At 41.2% G+C, this 18,866-nt stretch overlaps 1 protein-coding gene across 1 annotated transcript in view; it reads left to right on the top strand.

The window, feature by feature from the left end:
• dlg5a (discs, large homolog 5a) overlaps positions 1–18,866 on the top strand; it is a 131,554-nt gene that overhangs the window by 92,472 nt on the left and 20,216 nt on the right. The window contains exons 21-27 of the mRNA XM_080450030.1: positions 1,410–1,554; positions 2,867–3,006; positions 3,133–3,222; positions 5,721–5,889; positions 8,026–8,103; positions 14,037–14,199; positions 17,303–17,436. Coding sequence (XP_080306156.1) covers positions 1,410–1,554; positions 2,867–3,006; positions 3,133–3,222; positions 5,721–5,889; positions 8,026–8,103; positions 14,037–14,199; positions 17,303–17,436 — 919 coding nt within the window. The remainder of the gene's footprint in view (positions 1–1,409; positions 1,555–2,866; positions 3,007–3,132; positions 3,223–5,720; positions 5,890–8,025; positions 8,104–14,036; positions 14,200–17,302; positions 17,437–18,866) is intronic.

Genomic DNA, 18,866 nt, shown 5'->3' on the forward strand with positions numbered 1-18,866 from the left:
TAGGAATGCGACAAAAAAAAAAAATCTCCATGAATCCATTTTTTTGTGTGAACTATTCCTTTAATCCTCATCCTGACCCAACCCTGAATCTTTTCCTAATAGGTTCCAAGGAAGGTAAATTAAGGAAAGGACAACAACAACGTCATTTTCTCTATAGACCAATTATTTGTTTACCAACATTGAGACTGGATGCACAGGTGATTGTTTCATGCAATCAATTCCCAACATATTGTTTCCAGTTGCAATGCATTGTATTGAACTTACGGTCCCAGTTTGCCACCCATGGGTGTCATGGCGCATGTCTGCCGTCCAGCGCTTCCCTTCCTCCTTATTTAAGTTCCTTGATAGGCTCTATGCACAGCAGCCATATGATATTGGAAAGAAATTGGGCCACTTCCTTACTTCATTCACAGGTGTCAATGATACTAATTAAGGTTGTGTTCCATTCTGGTCAAACAGAGTCAAGATGCTGGTATTGTGCATGTTGGCTCACTGGAAACGCTCTGCTACACCAGGGGGTCTCAAAGTGTGGTCCACGTAGCCTAATGTTTCCTTGAGGGGGTTACAAATGCCCGCATAAGGGTGTGTAACTCTGAGAGTGTACAAATGGATAAGGGTCCATTTGGTTCCATTTGTGCACTCTCAAAGTTATTGGGGTCCTTGAAATAAAAATGTTTGAGAACCGCTGTGCTACACTAAATGGAAACAGCCTTCTTAGTACAAGTAGTAAGACCTTTGAAGGAAGTAAGGAAGAGGCCCAATTGCTTTCCTGCTTGGGGACCGGAAGGTTCCCGGTTGATCCCGGGCTCCCTCTGTGTTAGTGTTGAAGTGTCCTTGAGCAAGACACTGAACCCTTAACTGCTCCCGATGAGCAGGTCGGTGCCTCGCATGGTTTCCTCCGCCATCGGTGTGTGTGTGAATGGGTGAATGTAATGCACAATCATTGTAAAGTGCCTTGGATAAAGGCGCTTTATAAATGCACCATTTACCATTTATTTACCATCTAACCAGGAAAACCGTCCTCAAAATGTCTGTTTCTCAACTTCTACTCTATACTGTGATGACATTCTGCCCTCCCAAGTATAGTAATACAATTACACATACACACACGCACATATAATGCATAGTCATTGCGTGCGCATGCCATATGGTGTTTATGAAAAAATAAATGAAACGACGTAATACCACATTCTGTGTTCCACTGGGTCGCCAACTAATTAAAAACAGATCAACATGTGCAGACTTCCTGTTCTCCAACGTGTGTGTGTGTGTGTGTGTGTGTGTGTGTGTGTGTGTGTGTGTGTGTGTGTGTGTGTGTGTGTGTGTGTGTGTGTGTGTGTGTGTGTGTGTGTGTGTGTGTGTGTGTGTGTGTGTGTGTGTGTGTGTGTGTGTGTGCCGCTTCGTGCCAGACTCGGCACACCGGGGCGTGGCGCCGTGCCCGGCCGTTACAGCCGTCATGAGGAACCCGGTGTACACGGTGCGCAGCCATCGCGTCCACACCGGCAACTGTCCTTCTGTCGCCTCCCACATCTGCCACCAGCACACCCACACCAGGTAACACACACAAACAAACGTGCGTAGGTGTGTGAAGGCCAACATCAGTGGGAAGCAAACGGGAGCGGGAAAGGCGGTTGATGTGAAAATGTTCGTTTTTTGTTGAAAACCCAGTCGTGCTGCAGCTTTCTGGACCATTTGGAGGGGCTTAAGTGAGCATGCCGGGAAGCCATTAAGGAGGAAGTTACAGTAGTCAAACTTCGAGATGACTGCGGCCTCTATAAGGAGCTTGACAGACTCCAAGGGTCTGATCCTTCGAATGTTACAAAGTGTAAACTTACAGGAGCGAGTGACCGCTGCATTGTGTGCCTTGAAGGACAGCTGACTGGACAGTACAATTTTACAATTACAATTTAGGCATTTAACAGACGCTCTTAACTCTTAAAGCGATTCACGGTTAGCGAGGTAAACCCAAGGTAATACATCAAAGGCATAGAGACAGTGTAGTGCCTCAGTAATCTAGGATCATAGGTAAACCAAGAACCTACCAGAAGTCTAAACATTATAATAATATCAAAACATGTATTACATGTACATTCAAACTATACAAACTGTAGGATGCCAGGTCAACAAATGAACCTGGCATCTGTCTAAACATGCTATCTAAATCAGTGGTTCTCAAACTTTTTTATGTCAAGGACCCCCAAATTTATATGTATTTGGCCACGGACCCCCATCTCAAAATATTTTGTTCCAGGGACCCCCAGAAGCAAAGATTTGACTTACAAATGTTGGCTTTAAAAATATTTACCTACATATATTCAAAGATTTGTGTAAACTTTCACGATTTTTCAAAAATAGCTAGATCTGCTATTTTTGAATAGTATATAGTATACAATAATGGTTAAAGTGGTTAAAATGACTGTGACCCTATATTAACTTATTTAGCGGGGGACCCCCTGGTACCCCGCCAAGGACCCCACTTTGAGAACCAATGATCTAAATGACATTTTAACCTTTGCATAAGAATGCATAGTCGTCAAGGCTAGGGCGGGTGCTACGGGCTGGGTGTGTGCATGCGTGTGCGCGTGCGCACAAACGCGCACACACACACACACACACACACACACACACACACACACACACACACACACACACACACACACACACACACACACACACACACACACACACACACACACACACACACACACACACACACACACACACACACACACACCCTCCCTCTAGTCTGGCTTGCATTGCCCTCTAGCGTTGGTTTTACAGAATTGCCTGAAAACAAGCGCTCCTTCTTCAATCGTCCTGGTTATTCAATCGTCCTGTAACATATACACGTGTATTCTCTGTGCAGTCCACAGCACCAGGGCCAACTGAGTCTGGATCTGAGCCAGCAGAAGCGCGCCGGGGAATTCTCCGGGGAGTCGTCGTGTTCGTCGCGCAGCAGCCGAGCGTCACACGGTACAAACTCACTGCCCTCCAGCTCACTCCTCGGTCAGTCTGACACACGCACGCACCCCCTCCCAACGCCAGCACCACAAGCGGCCATTGCCTCGCTCCTGTTTTCAGCCGTGCCCGTCAATAAACTCTGTACCTTTTTCCCCCCTTCCGTGTGCTCAGGCTCCGCCAGTAACGTCCAGCACCGCATGGAGAGGATCAAAATCCCCTCCACGCCTCGCTACCCTCGCTCCATGCTGGGCTCAGACAGAGGTACGGACATTCAGTGGTGGAAAAAGTACTCGCATGTTTTACTTAAGTAAAAGTATCAATACTGCAATGTAGAAATACTCTGTTTCAAGTAAAAGTCCGGAATTCAAAATTTACTTGAGTAAAAGTACAAAGGTATTGGTATCAAAATGTACTTAAAGTATCAAAAGTAGAAAGTAGTCATTCTGCAGAATGTCCCATTTCACAAGTTTTCAAATGTATACATTTATAAAATAAAAAAAACAGATCTAAGCTCACAATGCCTTGCATCGTGATGCATTGTGAGCTTGTAGATCTGCTATTTTCAAATGGCCAAAATGTAGATAGGGCTGAAGTGGTGAATGTATGTTTTTCAATAATAATCAAAATATACAAAGTAACTACTGTAGTAACTAAAGTTTTCAAATAATTGTAGTGGACAAGTGGGGTACAGAAGAATCGTGAACATTTGTGCAAATCTTTGAATAAATGTATTTTTAAAGCAAACATTTTTTTACTCAAATCTTTGCTTCTTGGGGTCCCTGGAATAAAACATTTTGAGATTGGGGGTCCGCAGTCAAATACATACAATTTTGGAGGTCTTTGACTTGAAAAAGTTTGAGAACCACTGATATAGCAAACATACGTTTTTCAGAAAACTGTTAGGATTTAGAAAACATTTACTAGAATCTGGTCCTCAGGTCTTAACACATTGGGTGCCAAAGACTTATATATACGTTTTTGCAAATACACCCTCTGAGTGCCAAGAACTTATATTTACGTTTTTGGAAAAAAATATTAAAAAAATAAAAATATATATATATTTTTTTTTTCCCTTCACAGCACCAGGAGATATCACTCCTACAAGATTTAGACTCCAATCCACCCTCCTGGTTAACTTATGACTTCAAAAACCTGTATCTCGGCTCCTGTGTACTTTTTTTTTTACAATGTTAATTTAACTATTTTCAACTGGCTGCAACTATGGAACGGATTACCGAATGTTTTTAATTTTTTTCCCCCGATTGTACGAGACCTGTATGTGTGTAATGAGGGGATCACCGTGAGGACGGTGATCACTGAAAATATTTTGTGACTACTTGAAAAAGGTTCAAAAATGGTAAAAAATCCTGGCACTCAAAGTATAATATTTTAATAAACCTCTGGCACCCAATGTGTTAATAGGTTCTACTTAGATTTTTAAATGGAGGTTTTAAAAACTAAACGACAGAAAAAATTAACTAACAAACCCACTTGAAAACTAACTAAAAGTAAACTGAAACTTGAAAACAACAGGTCGAAATGAAATCAAAACCAATGGGGGAAAAAAAAGAATGACTCCCACACTCTCCCACAATGTGCTGAGTGTTCAAACGCTGCAACCTTTTAGATTGTGAGTCATTGCAATAAGTGAATGAGACTTGACGTATAACACAGGGCATGCTGTTTGCTTAGTAAATCTATCACTGGGGTTGCAGGTGTTCAGTTTGAGGCTTTTACCACCCCCGCCGTACGGTAATTTAGGAGAAGGAAATTGATTGGTGGAAAAAAGCCGCAGCCTTTAATCCATTAAGACCGGGAACGCATCTGTGTCATTTTAAGATTTCTTTGGCTATTAAAAAATAGCAGATATACAAGCTCATAGTGCGGCACTTATGAGCTTGTAGATCTGCTATTTTTAAAAATGTTTGAACATTTTTGCAAACCTTTGAATATATATGTTTTAAAGCTATTTTTTTTACTCTCGATCTGTTCTTCTGGGGGTCCCTGGAACAACATATCTTGAGATGGGGGTCCGCGGACAAATTCATATCATTTTTGGCATATCTAAACAAATGATATTTGGACGTATTTGGACGCGGACCCCCCATCTCAAAATGTTTGGTTCCAGAGACCCCCCCAGAAGCAAAGATTTGAGTTACAAAATGTTCGCTTTAAAAATATACATATTCAAAGATTTTCACACATGTTCACGAATTTTCCCAAAAAATGCAGATCTACAAGCTCTAGCTCATAGTGCCGCGCTATGAGCTTGTATATCTGCTATTTTTGAAAAGCCCAAAGAAATCTTAAAATGACACGGGATGCGTTCCCGGTCTTAACACATTAAGTGCCGGGTACTATGCATCCAAATCATCCTCAGAGTGCCAGCGTCTTTTACCGTGTTGTAACACCTGTACACCAATTCTCTTTGCCAAAAATAGCAAGATTTGAACAATTCCGGATCTTACTAACGGATGCTGGAGTTTAAGTGGTTAACGGTTCCCTATATATTCCTTTAAATACCTCACTGGTTCTCAAAGTGGGGTACAGGGACCCCCTGGGTGACTTGAGGGGGTTCCAAATGGACCCTTACAGGTCTGTAACTCTGAGAGCGTGCAAATGGAACCAAATGGACCCGCATTTGTACACGCTCAGAGTTATGGTGTTACTTGTAATTGAAAATAATTAAAATGTTTGATGTCCACTAGTATTATGGTGACCAGACTCTTATCTTCTTTACCTCTCTCGCCCCTCTCCAGGCTCTCTCTCTCACTCGGAGTGCAGCAGCCCCAGTCTCGTCACGCCCCCGCAGTCGCCACTCAATTTGGAGACCTCCTCCTTTGCCAGTAGCCAATCACAGGGCTCCATATCCACCCTGCCGCGGATCTCCGTCAGCCCTGTGCCAATCGGGGAGCGCAGGAAAGACAGGTAGGTCAGGAAACATGTTTAAAGAAAGTGTCAATATTTCAGGGCGACCCTGGTAGGGCTGGGGGCGATATGACTAAAACTTTTGCCTCGCTTATAGTTAACACATTGAGTGCCAATCGCGTAGATCTACGCGAACCTATTTAAAGCCGCCACGTGCCAATCGCGTAGATCTACGCGAACCGGTGCTTTTTCCTTTTTTTTTAAAAAAAATGACTTTTTTTCAATTTTTGGTACGGCACATTTCATTGTAGCACCACCGGAAACGGAATGATTTGGGATCCGGTTTTGCCGATCCCGTCGGCCCCCATTCTAATGACGAAACTGAAACTCCATTTTCCCCTTGTAGTTTTTTCTCCTCGCATATCACTGTTTAACGTAAACCGTTCTAACATGGATGCCCCGTTTGACACGTGGTCTTCACTGGTAGAAACAGGGAGATCTCTGCGAAGTTTACAAACAGTGCACAGCTCAATCTTAAGGATTTTAACAAGGTCTATGGCGATGTGAAAAAAACAAAAAAACAACAATAACACGTTGGCACTGGTGAGTACATTATGAGATTAACGTCTGCCATGGAATGTGTTAACTCTTTGCCTGCCATGGACGCGTTAACGCGTCAAATTCAGCCAGGGCTCACGCTGCCAACAACGAGTTTGGGCGAGTTTCCGTTCTTTAATTGTCTTATGAAAGATTGTGCTGTTCTCTGTTCCCGAGTGATCAGGTTCACTTTCCTTTTTTTTTCTTCAATTTTTATCGTTTTAAATAACGTCATACGAAGATATCCGCCACAAAAGCCAGAGTAGACGTAAAAATGATCCCAAATGTTTGAAAGTGAAATATCCCTTTAAGCCCTGTATTATACTTTGTTGTACGATGAGCGCACCGCCACGCCGCATTGCGGCGAGTTGTGAGCTTATAGATCGGCTATTTTCACTATGATTTCTTTTTTTTACAATCGTTCATTAAGCTCACATCTGAAAGCTCACAGTAAAAGTATACTGCGGTATCAAACAACCCAGGTATCGATACCGTAAGCCTTTCCGTGCCCCAAGGTATTGTTGCACTGCATTGTGCATAATATGCGCAGCGCCGCTTCGCAGCCAAATGCAGCGCACCGCAACATAGAACACGAATGAACAGCAGAAAAAAAAACTGAAGACCTTTCCCCAGATTACCCACCCATTGAGTTGCTAAAATGGCAGATACGATACGTTTTACAGACCAAGAAATAAGGGTTGAGAGGGTTGTGATTTGTAGGTTTATCTACTCGACATAACAGACCGCACATTTCAGTTCAACAAAGCAATATTTTTCTGAGAAATTATGCCAGTTTAATGCATTGCCGGCTACCCCCCACACCTTCATAGCGATGATATCCCCATTGTCTTAACCCCTGGGAGAATCCTATAGCCCCCTCCCCTATGAAACGGGGTTGCCAAGCAACAGGTCTATCTTGGTCAGCGTTGGTACTGTCCCTCATCAACATTCACCAGTTGAAACCCTGTAGTGGATGAAGATGTAAACCCCTTTAGTGGATAAAAAAAAATCAATGCTTGATGCAATTTTTCTCCCCCCAGGAGCGATAAATGATACGCTGTTTGTTTTGGAGTCATTCATTTTTTTAATCTCCTTTCTTCCACACAATTTGGTTGTCGCTCAAATAGTTACCGATCAATGATTTAATTGCGTTTCTGCCGTTGAACATTATGAATAGAAATTTCATTCTACATTTCTGTGTGGGCTTTTAGGCTTCTTAAACAAAAGGTGCACAGGGCAGATACGACAAATAATTTAACTTTAACTTTATACAAAAAAAAATATGAATAGTGGAAATGGACGATCTGCGATCTAATATTTCCAGTGTTTTTGAAAATGTTTGAAAATACATGAACATTTTACAACGTGGGAATGATTATGACAATTATACGAAACATTGCGATTGTCTCAAATAATTGCGATTATGCGATTATGTAATAATTGTGACTGGCCCTATCTCCCCCGGTCACTTCTCCACACCTCACTGTCTTCTTCTGGCACCGTGTTCTTTTTCCCGTCCCGTCTTCCTGTGCGGTTTCTGTTGTCTCCTCCCCCCCTCTCTCTCTCTCTCTCTCTGTTCTGTAGCTCTTCCATGTCCAGGTCTCTGTACCGTAATCGATCTTTTCTGAGGATTCCTCTGGCTGCAAGGCCGAGGTTCTCCTCTCTCAGGAGCCTCAGGTTTGTTTTCTCTCTCTGTGCTACGAAACGAGGGGGATGCTCCTCCAATCACCGCAGTCCCCCCCCTCCGCATCCACACACACAATGGTTGCTGTCGGGGCATTCTAACTTTTTGTGTTTTTTCGTAAATTAACGCCCTACTTGTCCAGTTGTGATCAAAAGTTTACATACATTTGTAAAGGACATGTATGTCACGACAGTTTTGACTTTACAATCATTTAGTAATAGGTTGAATGGAGCAAATACTTCTTTGTCATACAAAGAAATCATGAATTTAATTTTTATGAATGTTTTAAGGGTTTTCTGAAAATGTGACCAAATCTGCAGGTTCATTAATATACATACAGCAATGATATTATGTCCCATGGCCATTTTCACCCCAATTAGACGCTTTTGGTAGCCATTCACAAGCTTCTGGCAAGCTTCTGGCTGAATCTTTGACCACTCCTCTAATAAGTGCAGTTCATCTAAACTTGTGTTGGCTTTCTGACATGGACTTGTTTCTTCAGCACTGTCCACATGTTCTCGATGGGGTTTAAGGTCAGGACTTTAGGCAGGCCATTCTAAAACCTTAATTCAAGTCTGATTTAGCCATTCCTTTACCACTTTTGACGTGTGTTTGGGGTCATTGTCTTGTTGGAACACCCAATTGTGCCCAAGACCCAAACTTCTGGAAGTTCTGAAGAATTTTGAGGTAATCCTCCTCCTTCATTATTCCGTTTACTCTTTGTAAAGCACCAATTCCATTTGCAGCCAAACAGGCCCAGAGCATAATACTACCAGCTCCATGCTTGACGGTAGGTGTGGTGTTCTTGGGGTTAAAGGCCTCACCCGCTCGCCTCCAAACATATTTCTGGTCATTGTGGCCAAACAGCTCAATTTTTGTTTCATCTGACCACAGAACCTTCCTCCAGAAGGCCTTGTCTTTATCCATGTGATCAGCAGCAAACTTCAGTCCAGCCTTAAGGTTCTGCTTCTGGAGCAAGGGCTTCCTTCTTGCACGGCAGCCTCTCAGCCCATGACGATGTAAAACACGCTTGACTCTGGACACTGAGACCTGTGTTTCATCATCTTCTAATTCATTGCAGACTTGCTTTTTTGGTGGTTCTCGGTTAACTCTTGACCATCCTGACCAATTTTCTCTCAGCAGCAGGTGATAGCTTGTGCTTTCTTCCTGATCTTGGCAGTGACATGCACTTTATACTTGCAAACAATTGTTTTCACAGTTGATCTTCGGACCTGTAGCTGATTTGAAATGGCTCCAAGTGACTTTCCTGACTTGTTTAAGTCAATTATTCGCTTTTTCAGATCCATACATGGCCATAATATCATTGCTGTATGTATATTAACCCATTAAAGGTATCATGACATTCATTTTCACTTTTTTTATTTTCAATGTTTTATTTGGGGTTTTATGACCTCAATTACACCCAAAAAACCTGAACTTAGAACATTCAGTGGATTTTCTGTGGTCTGGGGTTTTCTGAATAATTAGGCTGAAAAGTAATCTGAGCTTGGCCCTTCGACAGTGAGGTCACAGTCGATTAATCCCGCCCACTCTCCTCCTCGCCCCTCCCCTCCCCTATCCTTTCCTTTGGGGGGGGCGGAGCAGAGGCGATGATTGACAGGCAAAATCCCTCACCAGCGACACCCGCAGGCAAAGATTTCTTTTTTCATTGCAGTTGAAAAGGCTTTAGAAATGTGAGAGAAAAACACCTGCCATGGATCACTGGAATGGAATTTTCACTTAAAACTTTTTGTACACTTTTGAAGGACCAGGACAAAGACTTTGAATGTGGTGTAAAAGTGAATGTCATTAAACCTTTAAGACCTGAAGACGATTCTTCAAGTGTCTTCTAAATCCCAACAGTATTCTAAAAAAACATATGTTTCTATATCAGTGGTGCTCAAACTTTTTCATGTCAAGGACCCCCAATGTTTTTGGCCGCTGACCCCCATCTCAAAATATTTAGTTCCAGGGACCCCCAGAAGCAATGATTTGAGTTAAAAATGTTTGCTTTAAAACAATATATATTCAAAGATTCGCACACATTTTCATAATTTAAAAAAAATTGCAGATCTACAAGCTCATAGATCGCTATGAGCTTGTAGATCTGCTATTTTTGAATAGCCAAAGTGTAAAATAATGCTTTTTAGCTCAAATCAAAAATAAATGAATTCATGATTTTTTTGTATGACAAAGAAGTATTTGCTCCATTCAACCTATCAAAAAAAAAAAAGATTGGAAAGTCAAAGCTGTCATGACATACATGTCCTTTACAAATGTATGTAAACTTTTAATCACAACTGTATGAGGTTTCCACCTGACAGCGACGATATACAGTACGTTAGCAACGTTCACATGCTTGGGCCGTGCTGCTCAGTGATTTAATACAAGGCATAGGGTGATGATTGTGATGATTCTCGGCCCACCCCGCAGTGCACAGATGGTGTCTTGATGGTCCGGTCAACTTCGGCGCATATGCTTATATTGCAATTTCATGGCTCCACTGAAAAAAAGAGTGAATCGTAGCCTTGGTGTTAACCCATTAAGATCAGGGAACGCATCTGTGTCATTTTAGATTGTAACCACTTTAACCATTATTTTATACTTTGGCTATTTTTTTTTTTTTTAAATCATGAACATTTGTACAAATCTTTGAATATGTATATTTTTAAAGCGAACATCTGTAACTGTCTTCTAAAATCCTGACAGTTTTTTTGAAAAACACTTGAGTGGTTCTCAAACTTTTTCATGTCAAGGGCCCCCAAAATGATATGTATTTGGCCGCGGACCTCCATCTGAAAATATGTTGTTCCAGGGACCCCCCAGAAGCAAAAGATCTGAGTTAAAAATGTTCGCTTTAAAAAATAATATATGTATCAAAGATTTTGAGTGCCGCGCTATGAGCTTGTTATCTGCTATTTTTGAACAGCCAAAGTATAAAATAATGGTTAAAGTGGTAACACAGCTGCGTCCCCGGTTTTAATGGGTTAAGCTGGACTTGATGGACTTCGGAGGGTGCAGTGTTGATGTGTTGTTTGTGTGGTTGTATGCATGGATTAACCCATTAAGTGCCTTCTAAATCCTAACCGTTTTCTGAAAAACCTATGTTTCTATATCAGTGGTTCTCAAACCTTTTCATATCAAGGACCCCCAAAATATGTATTTGGCCGCTGACCCCCATCTCAAAATATTTTGTTCCAGGGACCCCCAGAAGCAAAGATTTGAGTTACAAATGTTTGCTTTAAAATAATATAAATATATTAATTTGCACACATTTTCTAGATTCTTCAACAATAGCAGATCTACAAGCTCGTAGCGCGGCACTCGGTGCCGCGCTATGAGCTTGTATATCTGCTATTTTTTAATAGCCAAAGTGTAAAATAATGCTTTTTAGCTCAAATCAAAAAGTGACACAGATGCGTTCCAGGTCTTAACTCATTAAGTGCCAATGACGTCGCAGACGTCACGTTTTTCATAAGCCCAGAGTGCCAATGACGTCTGAGACGTCATGAAAAAAAAAAAAAAAAAAAGAAAAAAAAAACTCAAAAAAATATCTTTTTTTTTTTTTTTTTTTTTTTTTTTTGAAAAAAAGGTTCAGAACCCAAGATATGATGATTTGAAGATTTGCTGCTCCATTCACTTCTTGTTTAACTTTTTACTGAAAAAGGCTGTATCTCGGCTCCAAAGCACTTTTTTTTTACAATGTATTTTTGGCCTTGGCACAGGGGTGATATAGCCAGAAATATTTTTGGCACTGAATGAGTTAATGGGCTAAAGTTCTCAGTCGCTACGACTGATTTCAGTCATTTGGATTCCATAGAAGCCAGCATGTCTTCTATGGAAACATGTTACGCACCGAAAATAGGCTATTTCTGGTTATTATTTTAAGATTAGAGCATTTGAAGTGTTCAAACTAGCAGTAATGTTCTGATGGATCGTCCATAAAACCCTAATGGTCTCAAAGCATAGGTTTAAAGCCTCAATCTGTGATTTCTTCACCTGGTTGGCATGGTATGTAACACAGCAGGAACAATATTACTAAAGCATTATTTTACATAGTGTTAATTGTTTAGCCCATTCAATCCGGGAAAGCATCTGTGTCACAATCATTTTAACTACTTAAACCATTATTTTGTACTTTGGCTATTAAAAAATAGCAGATATACAAGCTTTGTGCAAATCTTTGAATATATTTTTAAAGCGAACATTTTTAACTCAAAACGTTGCTTCTGGGGATCCCTGGAACAAAATATTTTGCGATGGCGGTCCGCTCCCAAATGCAGATATATATATATTTTTGGGGTCCTTGACATGAAAGAGTTTGAGGACCATTGATATAGCAACATACGTTTTTCAGAAAACTGTTAATTTAGAAGACATTAGTAGAATCGGCCTCAGGTTTATCCATGTGTATGGCATCAGCGTGGCGACGTATCTTTTGACGACGGCGTGGCCGAAATGGTACCGCATTAACTCGTCAATCTGCACTTATGAACGTTGTTCCAAGATTAAAAACTCAGTCCTATACTGCCGGGGGGACACGGTCTTGATTTGCTCACTGCTTCACACTGCCTGTTCCTGTCTTATGGCTGCTGTTCCACTCCTCTCTGCCTTCATGACCTCACTCCACATGTCCAAAAGTCAGCTTGACATGACTTCACGCCTTCATTCAGCACTAAAAGAGGCTCTATGCACAGCAGCCATATTGGGAATGAATTGGGCTCCTTCCCAACTTCCTTCACAGGTGTTACCAATAATACTAATTAAGGCTCTGTTCCATTTAGTGTAGCACAGTGGTTGTCAAAGTACCCCCATAACTCTGAGAGTGTACAAATGGAACCAAAGGCACCATAAGGGGCCATTTGGGAACCAAAATGGAGTGCTTCTAGTGAGCCAGCATGCACAATATCACCACCCTGACCAGAATGGAGCAGAGCCTTCATTAGTATAATTGGTAACACATGTGAAGGAAGTAAGGAAGAGGCCCAATTCATTTCCAAAATGGCTGCTGTGCATAGAGCCCGACCTCTCTCGCATATCGTCGCTGTCGGGGCAGAATCTCCATATTCTAGATTTTATTTTTTTTATTTTCGGAAATTGACGCCCTACTTGATCGTACCACAGCGTCGCACGAAAGCATCAAAAGTAGCAGATTCGGCGAGCTCGAAACGCGGCGCAAGCTTGCGGATCTGCTACTTTTGATGCTTTTTTAAATTTGAATCCGGAAAGGTAACAGTTTTGGACGTGATGTTTCCATCCCGACAGAGACGATATCATTTGGTCCTCCCACAGTCTAGTGTTGATTTAGACAGCAAATTTTGGTTCTGTTATAGTCATAGTCTTTTGAATCAAATTCCTTTAGTTTTAGTCATATTTTAGTCATCTGAAATGTTTTACTGTTAGTTGACTAAATATAATAAAATTATTAAATCTACTTGATTTAGTCGACTAAAATGTATTTTGGCGGTGCCTTGATGGCGTCGTAATGGCTGATATTACACTTGGTTGCGTGCTGAAAATAGCCGATCTACAAGCTCTGAGCTTGTAGATCTGCTATTTTCAGAGGGCGACACCCGAGCGCAACCAAACATAAAATGACTTGTCTTTTAGTTTTACTGGATCTCTTCTCCACTAGTCCCTCTCCAACATTTTAGTCTAGTTTGTATTTGTTGACGAAATTGTCATTATATTTAGTCATAGTTTTAGTCATCGTAGCTTAGTTTTCATTTCGTTTTTATTTAGTTTTTGTCAGTGAAAAAGGGTAGCCGACGAACATTTTTCGTCATAGTTTTAGTCGACGAAATCAACACTGCATCCCGACAGAGACGATATCATTTGGTCCTCCCGCAGTCCCTCTCTGGCTGTGATGGCAGTCGTTGTTCATCCCGGTCCCCCCCCCCCCCCCCCCCTCCCTCTGTCCCTCCAGGCCGTACTTGGAGGAACCCCGCAACGTCGTCGTGCACAAGGGGGCGGAGCCACTGGGGATCTCCATCGTCGGCGGGGAGAACGGCGGCATCTTCGTCTCCAAGGTCACCGGAGGCGGCATTGCACACCAGGCGGGGCTGGAGTATGGAGACCAGTTACTGGAGGTATGAGCGGATTCCAACGACTCTCAGTTGTGTTGGTAGCAGTGGTGTAAAAAGTACTCAAATGTTTTACTTAAGTAAAAGTATCAATACTGAAATGTAGAAATTACAGGTAAAAGTCCAGAATTAAAATTATTGGTATCAAAATGTACTTAAAGTACCAAAAGTAGAAAGTACTCATTATGCAGTATGTCCCATTTCACAAGTTTTCAAATGTATAAAAATCTGTTGAAAAAAGCAGATCTACAAGCTCACAATGCATTTTATTTGTTTGACCTTTATTTATTTAGGGAAGACCGCTGATAGCAAGCTCTCTTTTCCAAGGACACCCTGAGTACAACATGACCACAGCATATCTCTGCTGTCGGGCAGAAACCAAAATATTAAGTTTTCAGGAAATGAAAGAAGAAAAAATATGTTTTTAGAACAGCACAATACTGGTATGGTGACTTTATACATTGTCAGATACTTGAATGTGTCCTTATATTATCATCACTTTACCCAAATACAGCTCAAGTGGAGTTAGGAGGTTTTTGACCATTAATGTGGAGATAGGTTTTTTTTTTTCTAATCAATGATGGAAAACTAACACAAGTTGGAGTTAGGTGGTTTGACCGACAGTTTTGAGGATCCAATGGAGTTAGGAGGTTTAGTCAAAAGCGCTTTTTAATACTTTTCATTGGTTAAATATTTTTAAAACCCATTAACTGTTTTACATTTTTGTTGAAAAATGGAGATAGCTGGTTTCTGTCCGACTGCGACGATATACAAAAAAACGATATAAATTTAAATAAAATGCAATATAATTAACAACATTAAAAACATCACAATGCAGATAAATAAGGACTATGCAAAGCAGGTGCAGTCCTTATATGTCAGGGATGTCAAACTCATTTTAGCTCAGGGGCCACATGGAGGAGGGCCAGAGGGCCAGAGGGCCGGAACCGGACCGGTAAAATCATGGCATAATAACTAATAATAACAATAACAACAACTTCAGATAGTTTTCTTTGTTTACTTAACTTAGTCTTAGTTAGTACAAGCACATTCTGAAAATGTAAACTTCACAAATAGGGATGGCCAAATGGAGACATTTTATTAACCGTTTACCGTTAGGCCTTACCGATTAATTAACTCTTACCCTGCCAGAGTTTTTTCAAAAAGTCTGTAGCCTCTGCCAGGGTTTTGACCGATTTTGGTACCTTTTCGCATAGCCACAGAATATTTTTCTCCAGTATGATTGATCCCCAGAAAATGTCTAATCACAGATGAGATTCAGGTGTGGTTTCACAAATGTCAACGAGGTCAATTTGACCTTGTTGTCATGTGTTGTTTGATGTTTGAAAATAGCTCAAAACCAGTAGTTTCAAACCAAAAAACATTGTGAATTGTTTGTCCGTTTCAATTTTAACATTGAAGTGGATGGAGCAGCAAATCTTTGGGAATTGTTATCTCCTTATTCGTTTGGAATATCGAAAAGGTGTCAATCTTAAATAATTAGAGAATCTTTTTAGAATTTTTTTTTTTTTTTTTTTTTTTTTAAAGACGTTTTTAAACGTCTTTGGCAGGCAATAGCTGAAGGCCCAAAGACGTTTATAAACGTCTTTGGCAGTTATAGAGTTAATCGATAACCGTTAAGATTTTTTTTTTTTTTTTTTTGTGCCAAAATACATTTTATTTCAAAGGGCCAAGTCTACACAGTTTGTTTTGTGTCTCCAGCAGAGTTTCTAGTGTCTCTATCTCTCTCTGGAAGAGGTTGCACATGAACTCTGCAGCCGCACTGAGGCGCTCCAACACAAACAATATCAATACAAAGACGAGGAAGAAGAAGAGGAAAGTGGAAGTTACGTGTGGTTGCAGGTGTAGACTTGGCCAAAAAACTATTAAAAGATGTTTGGCAAAAAAAAAAAAAAAAAAAAAAAAAACTTTTTTTTTTTTTTTTTTGGCAAAATCATCTCGCGGGCCGGATTAAACTAGTTAGCGGGCCTGATCCGGCCCGCGGGCCGTATGTTTGACATCCCTGTTATATGTAATGCATCCTCAAGTAGTACCCTAAATATCTCTATAGAGATCAATCCATCCAGTTTCAGAGAGTCCTGGAGTTTGTTCCATTTGTTTGGGGAACGAATGGAACAAACTCAGTCTGAGGAACTTGGAGTGAATCCTATAAGCACCTTCCTCCTGTGAAAACAAGATTAAAAGTGAAATCTGCCAAAAGAATGTCTTTCTTAACTCTTTGACTGCCAGAGTATTTTCATAAAGTACTCCCCCAGTGCCAGCAATTTTCGTGTTTTTTTATTTTTATATTTTGAATTTTTCTCATGAAAATAATTTAAGGACACATAATGTAAAGACCCAGCACAAATTCGCCACTAGAGCGCAGCACATGACAGCTTTGATCATGTCGTTGGGTCTCTCTCACCCTTCTTCATAGATTAGACAAGGAAAAACATGAAAACGGATGTGACGTCCCCCCCATTGTTTTGATCGGCGAAAATTACGTTGTGATATACGAGGGCGATGACTGATCGTCACCCAGACCATAGATTATAGAAGAGAAACTGTCCGTTTGTCCGTCATACCGTGTGAAAGACCGTTTATTTACCTATTTTGGACGAAAATGACTGGGGAAAAGAATCAAAAACCGGAAACGGAATCCAGGTCATGAAACCGGATGCAGATGTCCGTGAAGTAAGTGGAACTTGAGAATAACATTGAATATTAAGCAGCATAGCGCAATCAGAGATTAAACAATGAACGCGCGTCCAGCGCGTCGAGCGCGTCGACGGCCAACTGGACAAAGTAGCACTTGACGCGTTATCGCGTCGTCCGCAGTCAAAGAGTTAAAGGAGCACATCACCCATGTTCAACCTTATCTTCGTCATTTTGTGCTCACCAGTGTTGGGTTACGTTTCAAAGTAACTAGTTAACATCCTCTGACCTGGTTCCCCGAGCTTGTGGATCTGCCACTTTTGATGCTTTTGTGTGACGCTGTAGTATGATCAAGTTGGGTGTAAATTTACCAAATAAAAACACAAAGTTAAAACATGGAGATGGGAGGTTTCTGCCCGACAGCAACATCATGGTCACTTTTCTCCTTTTCCAGTATAACGGCATCAACTTGCGTAACGCCACGGAGCAGCAGGCGAGGCTGATCGTTGGGCAGCAGTGTGACACCATCACCATCACGGCTCAGTACAACCCTCACATGTACCAGCTGGGGAACCACTCACGCTCCAGGTAATGGGGAGAGTTACCTATCCATGAATCCAAGTCTCCATGGGGTGACTAATTGATAGAAAAAAAGAAATGTTTTGGGTGAACTATCCCTTTAACACATTGAATGCCAGTCGCGTAGATCTACGCGAACCTATTTAAAGCCGCAGCGTGCCAGTCGCGTAGATCTACGCGAACCGCCGATTCCCATTGAAATTGCCCCAGGTGCACTTTCCGAATTTTTTTGATCCATTTCCGTTTCCGGTTTCCGGTCGGAAACAGAATTATTCGGGTTCCGGTTTTTTCGATCGTATCCGCTTCCTGTCTGGGACCCTGTTTAAAACTCGATTTTCTCGGTTGTTGTTTTTCTCCTCGCTGATCACTGTTTAGCGTTGATCCACTGTATCTTCAAGATGGCGGCTCGCATTTGGAAACTATTTTCGCTGGCCGTTTCTCACAGATCCGCTGTGTGTTTAGAACCAAATGAACGCGCACTTTTAACTTATTTAGCGAGGTCTGTGGCGACATGAAAAAAACAAAAAAACAACAATAAAACGCTGGCACTGGTGAGTACATTATGAGATTAAACTCTGGCATGGAATGTGTTAACCTGTGTCTTCAAAATCCTAACAGTTTTCTGAAAACTTAGGTTGCTATAATCAGTGGTTTTCAAACTTTTTCATGTCAAGGACCCCCAAAATTATATGTATTTGGGCACGGACCCCATCTCCAAATATTTTGTTCCAGGGACCGCCATTTGCCATTTTTTAAACTATTTAAAAAACATTTTCAAATAGTTCAAATAGCCAATCTACAAGCTTGAGGAAGGCTGACGTGTTGAAACGTGTCCGTTTCTTTTTCTGGTTATTTGACTGCTTGCTTCTGATCTTCAACATTATTATAGACTAAACTTGTTCAGAGAGTGAGGATGTTTCTACCTCAAGACTGTCCTTCGAGTTGAGTTGAGTTGAATCTGTGGTTACATAAACCCACCAAGCCTCTGTCTCCGGAGTATCAGTGGAAGGACTTCAAAGCCAGAACTCCTGAGATGTAAATAATCCGATTCTCTAGAATCATCAAGGACTACACCGAGATTAGATTAGATCGATAGTTCTCAAAGTGGGGTCTAGGGACCCAAAGGGTTCCTTGAGGGGGGTCCAAAGACCCAAGAGTGCACAAATGGAACCAAATGGGTAAAAAAAATAATTAAGGAATGGCTCCAACTCACTCTAAATTCTCCAAAGCGTTAATAAACAGCAGTCAAACAAACAACGTTTCGACCTTGCAGTCTACCCTTTTTACATATCTTTATTGATTCTCAATTTGACAAAGTTATTTGTACAAATATTCCTCCCTTTTTTCCCCTACATATACACAAATGGCAGTTCATATATTACTGCTCAGCGTGCTCTAGTCTAGAGTGTCCATCAATTCACAAACTCAGTTTTGCGGGG

This window comes from Gymnoscopelus braueri (genome assembly GCF_963280865.1).
Source record: "Gymnoscopelus braueri genome assembly, chromosome: 14".
In the NCBI taxonomy this organism is placed as follows: Eukaryota; Metazoa; Chordata; class Actinopteri; order Myctophiformes; family Myctophidae; genus Gymnoscopelus; species Gymnoscopelus braueri.